This window comes from Pteropus alecto, unplaced genomic scaffold (genome assembly GCF_000325575.1).
Source record: "Pteropus alecto unplaced genomic scaffold, ASM32557v1 scaffold117, whole genome shotgun sequence".
NCBI lineage: Eukaryota > Metazoa > Chordata > Mammalia > Chiroptera > Pteropodidae > Pteropus > Pteropus alecto.
This window is the reverse complement of record NW_006440642.1, coordinates 2,754,658-2,761,644: the sequence shown is the minus strand read 5'-3', so window position 1 is coordinate 2,761,644 and position 6,987 is coordinate 2,754,658. Positions and strand designations below refer to the sequence as shown.

General features: G+C 40.8%; 1 protein-coding gene across 1 annotated transcript in view; it reads left to right on the top strand.

Moving 5' to 3' along the window:
- Positions 1-857, top strand: part of KRCC1 (lysine rich coiled-coil 1) — a 16,569-nt gene extending 15,712 nt beyond the window's left edge. Inside the window, 1 exon segment of the mRNA XM_006917723.2 lies at positions 1-857. This exon segment is cut by the window's left edge and continues 22 nt beyond it. Within this exon segment, the coding sequence (XP_006917785.1) occupies positions 1-294 (294 nt within the window). The 3' untranslated portion in view covers positions 295-857.
- The last annotated feature ends 6,130 nt before the right edge of the window (positions 858-6,987 follow it).

The following is a 6,987-nucleotide window of genomic DNA, read 5'->3' as shown; positions in this document are numbered from 1 at the left end:
AGAAAAAGGCACTCAGAAGAAGGCAGAGAAACACCAGAGAAGCAGCCCAAGCATAAGAGGGAAAAAGGTTGTGAGGAAATAAATTTAGACAAACACAAGAGCATCCGAAGAAACAAAACAGAGGGGGAAACAGTCTGGATCAGTACAGAAAAGCTTAAGAATCAAAAGGAGAAAAAAAGCCGAGATATAGCCTCTAAGAAAGAGGACCGTAAGCGTAGAAAAGAGAAAAAGGAACAAGGCAAAGAAAGGACAGAGGAGGAAATGCTTTGGGACCAGTCTATTCTTGGATTTTGAGTTGATTCTCCTGAAGTTAAATTGAAGAAAAGTTGAGGAAGAGCTTGGTTTTATGATGTTCATGTTCATATCACTTTTTTCATGTAAACAGGTACTTTAACTTCTAACAAAGGCCAAGTGAACAGAAAGTATTTAGTATGCTTGATCTCCAACATGGAAATTACTTTTTTCTCAGTTTCTAAAAACATTATTACATTTTGCTTATATATAATGTAATTTCCCTTAATGAAAGTGGCTTCGCTTTTATCCATCAAATTGCAATGATGGAAGTATTTTTCCCTTGGGAAGTCATTTATTTTAAATTGAGGGTTAATAGGCTTTCAAATCTTAATTGGGTTTGTTAGTTTTCTCTGTGAAGCAATTTAGATTGATTTTTTTTTTCTATGTTAGATCTGTGTTTTGTTTTTTGAAGCTCTGTATTTTCTCGATTGGAAAGTGGAAAATAAAATACATTATAATAATAATAAGCTTAGGTTACATATAGTTTTAAAAGTTTCAAAGAGTTGATACAAAATCGGTTTATATTCTGGACATGTTTATAATAAAGTGTGCCAATTTCTACATTTGTTGTTCTGTATCAGTGACCTCTTCCTATTCAATGATGATTTTCTTTCTGGAAGGCAATAACTGAGCAGTTTGTACTTGAGAGGCAAGATCTTTGGGGTAGGTCACACTTTACAGTTCTAAAAAATTCCTTATCTGCTGTGCCTTGTTTATTCATATTTAAACCCACTTTCTCTCCTCTCCCCTTAGTACTCATCCCTGACCCCTGTCTAGGTCACCACCTTGCCGAGCCTCCTACCTCGCTAGGCCCCAAATAACAAGGAAAGGAGAGGGGATAGGTGGCACATAGTTTTCTTTTAAACTATGACCACAAACTTTCAATCCATCGAGGTTTCCCTAGTAAGTTTCCTACTCTCAAAGATGTCTTTTATATTTCCTCTCTCCCCAAACCTCCTCTTCCCTACTGCCTCCCATATAGGCACCTTTTCTCTCAGCCGATGACCTCACCTTATACTCAAGTGAGAAGACAGAAGCCTTCAGAAGGAGACTTATTGTCCTACCACCAGATCTATAAACTTCCCTCTGGTATCGTGTTGTCTGATTTCTCTCCCGTTACCAATATAGGTGTCCTTGCTCTTATTAATCCCTTCCCTTGAGCACTGGACCCTCTACCCTTTTACTTCCCAAGGACTTCTCCTGCACCATTAGTATACAAACATGCTTCTGCTACCTCTCTTCAGAAAACAAAATGACAAAAAACTTCCTTGACCCCCTACATCTTTCAGCTGTCTCCTTTCACATCAAAACATGCCTACATCAGCTGTCTACACTTTCTCACCTCTCATTCTCTCCTCCATGTCTTCTAATCTGGTTTCTATCCCTACCATTCTCCTGAGGCTGCTCTTGTCAAGATCTCCAGTGACCTTCATGTTGTCGAATCCAGTGGATATTTTTCATTTGTATTCAGTTCATCCTCTCAACAGCTTCCATCTGGGATTGGTCAGTCCCTTTTCTTGAAATAAACTTCAGTCAGCTTCATAGCATCATTTTCTCCTGATTTTCCCTACGTCCACAGCTCCTCCTTTTTGTGATCTCCTATACTGGCTCTGCCTCCACCTACCTATAAACACATCATGTATATTGCATCAGGAGCCAGTCCTACTCCACCACTCTAATTGCACATTATAAATGATCTCATCCAGGCCAATGGCTTTAAATTTATTAGTATGTTGATGTTGTGGACTGAATATTCCCTCACCCCTAAGTTCATATGTTGAGATCTAATCCCCCATGTAATGGTATATGGAGGTGGGGCCTTTGTGATATAATTAATCAAGAGGATAGAGCCCTCATGAATAGGATTACTGCCCTTATAGGAGGCCAGCATGCTAGCTTAGCTACCCAATCTTAGCCCAAACTGATGAAGACAGTTGATGACATCTATAAATTTCTGTTTCTGGACTAGATCTTTCCCCCGAGTTCTAGACATATCCAACTGCTTTCGTTGTCATTTCCACTTAGACCAACAAGAGCACTTGTTTCCCTCATTGCCCATCATTCTTCTCCCAGTCTTCCCTATATTTGCGAATAATGATGCCAACTCAATTGTTCCTGCCAAAAAATCACTAAAATCACACTTGACCCTTCCTTTCCTACATCAGACCCAACCATAATTCCTCCTGCTTATATCACCAAATTCTGCTTATATTATCCAATTCTCTTCATCTTCATTGCTACCACCCTTTCTCAAGCCATCATTTATTCCTGTACCAAACAGGACAAATAGGTCTGAGAACCACAAAACTGAAAGAAGTCATCACAGGCTTTGAGTTGGTGAGTGCAAAACTTGTAACAGAAGCACCAAGAGATTGAATAGTGTTGTGGTCTTCTAAACCCTGAGGATTTCAGAAATATCCAGCAAATATGTCCTTCCAGACAAAGCCTTGCCTAAAAAGAAAAGTACTAGGTTGAGAAACCAAATTGAGCAGGGAGGTAGCACTGGGAATAAGGGAAAGATGAAGCAGAACCCCAATAGTACTGTAACAGCAAAATACAACATCCAAAGTAAGGCTACTACCTTGGCAGGCAAGACCTGTAGGCCTATAGGAGAGCAGAAGAACCTTTATGAGCCAGGAGTAGCTCTGAGAAGTAGCCATATTTTGAGCCCTTCACAATAACAAAGAGGGAGCCCTCAAGCCATGAAGCTAGGAAAGGTACCCTAAGCCATTCTCTCCACAGAAATGTCCTTCCAGGTTAATACATTTCATTTAAACTTTGAAAAAGATGAGGGAGACAGGGAATATGATCTAGCCACATACAAAGTATTACAAGAGAAAAATGAACTAAAATACTTTGACAAGAAGACACCAGTAAAATGCAGACACAAAGCGTATGAAAACACTTCAAACAAGGCTGAAAGAGAATAAGAAAACAGTAAAAGTTTTGAGAGAAGTGCATAAAGCAGAAAAAGAACTCAAGTAAAATGCCAAAAAAGACAATTATTAATTCCAGGGAAAATAACATATAGTGCAGTAAAGAAAAAGTAATTATATTTTTCAGTCAAAAATATTCATTGAACCAGACATGGTTGCTTAACAATGACTGACAAACACAGAAAAAGTAAAAATATAATTTCAGAAATAAAAGTTAACAGGAATAAGAAAGTATAGGCACCATAGAAAGAATAATGATAATTCAACAAAAGTAAAGATAATAATAGAAAAATCTTGCAAGAAGATGATAAAAGATAAGCAAAAGAGATCCGAATATACTTGGAGTCTCTAAAGAAGAAGACGATCAATGAAGCAGAATAAATAAAGCTGTAATTTTTATTAATTACAACAGTATGCAAAACAGTTGCAGGTGTGTGTGTGTGTGTGTGCGCGCGCGCGCACGCGTGCGCACCCAAAAGATTGTTGCCTTAGTACAGCAATGCATGGAGTGTTCTAGATTACCAAAACTTGGGCAATAAATCCAAGGCAGTTTTGAACTTTCAAACCTGACAACTTGGTTTTGAATTCCAGTTGAACATTTCCAGATAATAATATATCATAGATTTGTTGTTGCGGAAAAATGCAGCAATAATTTTCTGTCCCTGTATCCACCCTTTGGGTAGTCCCCTTCCATAAGGACTTGGCTTTATGACCTGCTTTAGCCAATGGGACAATAGCGAATATGATGCAAGCTAGATTTAGGCAGTGCCTGTGCTTGCTTTCATGCTACTTATGGAACTCAGCCACCTTGTACAAGCCCTGCTGAATAAGGAGAAATTCATGGCCATCTCCCCACCCAGCTGACATTAAACTCCTCCTTCCACCACAACCCTGAGATACAAGGTCCCTTGGCCATGCAGCCACCACTGAGCCAAACCAGAAAACTTACAAAATTGTGAGAAATAAACGTTTACTGTTTTAAATCTTAACTTGTTGAATGATTTATGATGAAGCAAAAACTAACTTATACACTACATGATTTTAGGTGAATGTCTTAATCTCTCTGAGTCTCAGTTTTTCTCATCTATAATATGGAGATAAAACAATTACCCTTGGAGAGCTATTTTTAGGATTAAATGAGAGAATATATGTGAAGTGCTTGGCAGAGTATAAATACTCAACATAATAAAATGACCTCTGCAAGCTGAAATGGAGTCATCCCTCAGGCTGGGGCACATTGCTTTAGTAAGTTGTAAGCAATCTAGAATGCCAGAGAAGAGCATGTGGAAGAACTGGAAGGATGGGGCAGCAGAAGCCAAGATATGAATTTGCATGCCCCAAGTCACAGCACTAATCACTTTGGGGGTGGGGAGCACTCTAGGCTCTTCCCTGCTCCCCCACAACATGCTATTTCCCTTGGAAAACAATGGAGGCAGGAGCACTCCGTGATTCAGGGGCATAAAGTATGGCTCCTCCAGGGGCATAAAGTATGGTACTCTGTGGACAAGAAAAAAAAAACGAAGAAAAGGACAACTCTCACAACTCTCACAGGCCGGATGGATATCCAACTGTATCTCATATGCCTGGAGACCAGGGTCTCTAATAACAATGGATGTTGACGGAGCCCCGGCTTCAGCAGACATTGAACATCGCTGCACATCTCATCCTCACAGCCACCACAAAGGGAACTGTCATTGCTCTGGCCGTTTTATGTGGAAAAAGACTGAGGCTCAGAGAGACTAATTTACCAAGGCTTACACTGTCTCCTTCCAGGTCTGAGGTTAGAACCTCGCCCCTTTGGAGAGCTGGAATAGAATCCAGGAGGAGTTATGATGGGTGCTGGCTTGACTCCAGGGGGCATCTAGGGGCTTCCTGGAGGGACCAAGGGTGAGAAAATGGGTTTACCATAGAAAGGAAGGAGGGAGTCACTGGCCTCAGAGTATATGAGAGAATATTCAGAGAACAGTGGGCAGAGACCTGGGGAGCCTTCAAAAGTGAGTTTATAGCCTTGGTCTGATAGGAAAAGGGGTAACAGGCAGTTTCTAGGCAGAAAAAGAGGGTGTTGGACTGGATGATCTCAAAGGTCTGAAACCAGCAGTCAACTATAAACATGTTTAGATATTAGAGCATTGAGTCTAAAGCAGGGGTCCCTAACCCCCAGGCCACGGACCAGTATCAGTCTGTGGCCTGTTAGGAACCCGGCCGCACAGCAGGAAGTGAGTGGCAGGTGAGCGAGCGAAGCTTCATCTGTATTTGCAGCTGCTCCCCAGCACTAGCATCACCACCTCAGCTCCACCTCAGATCACTAGGCGTTAGATTCTCATAAGGAGAGCGAACCCTATGATGAACTGCGCATGTGAGAGATCTAGATTGCGTGCTCCTTATGAGAATCTAATGCCTGATGCTCTGAGGTGGAGCTGAGGCGGTGATGCTGGCGCTGGGAGCAGCTGCAAATACAGATTAACATTAGCAGAGAGATTTGACTACACAGAGACCATAATAAATCAATTGCTTGAGGACTCATATCAAAACCCTACCAGTGAGTGGCAAAAGACAATTAAGCTACATCTGGTGGCAGGCTTTAGAGCGGCAAGTGAGTTGACGTACTTCAACAGTACAGATGCATTTGGTGGCATCTGATTATACGTTATGGTGAGTTGTATAATTATTTGATTATATATTACAATGTAATAATAATAGAAATAAAGTGCACAATAAATGTAATGTGCTTGAATCATTAGGAAACCATCCACTCACCCCAGTCCAAGGAAAAATTGTCTTCCGCAAAACCTGCCCCTGGTGCTAGAAAGGTTGGGGACCGCTGGACTAAAGATATAGGCCTAGGCTTTAACTACATGTCTCAATTGCTTTGGTTGTCACCTGGTTTATAGCCAAAGATTAAGAAAATCTTAGTGACTGATAGTCAAAGATTATAAAGTATGTTAGCCCTGTCCTAGAGGTCTGCCTGTAAAGCAAGTTCTAGGAAAAATATTTAAAAGTATACTTTGTATAATAGAAAAATGTAGCTAGTTAAGCACAAAACATGATAGCTTAACCAATAACAAAAGATGTTTATTTTATGGTTTTTGCTATTATTATTATTGTTGTTGTTGTTATTGTTATAATTATTATTATTTTGGTTTTTGCTTTAAAGCTAACCTCACTGATGCACAATCATGTGATATTTTGCAGAATCTTGGTTCCTCGACCTAGTTAGATCACTCGACCACAGTGACAAACGCACCAAACAAGATGATGTCAGGAACTGAATTAATCAGGCTAAGCAAAACCACTGAAGCTTACACAAGAACTAACCATTCCGCTTCGCCTTCCATCCAACATCCTTAACCCTCCATCTCCACCTTTAAAAACCCTTGAACAAAAGTCACAGGGGAACAATAAAAGAAAAAAACACACACACAACGAAACAATAACAACAAAAAAAGCCATAGGGGAGTTCAAATTTTGAGCACTAGCTCACCAGTCTCCTGGCTTGGCACCTGCCAATACACTGCTTTAATTTCTCCGCTGCAAAACTGGTGTTCAGTGTTGGCTCTGCTGCGCCTCCAGTGGGCGGACTGTCCCCCTTGCTCAAATAACAGGGCCCGCTCCAGAGAGGCCCCTCGGTGCTGACTGGCAACCCTTGTTTCCATCTCTCTGCTCTCTGTCGTCCCTCCCAGACTGAAGATACGGCGAGGCCACCTTGTTCCCCATCATTAATTCATATTAGTGACACACTTTCTTCAGGTAAATTCTG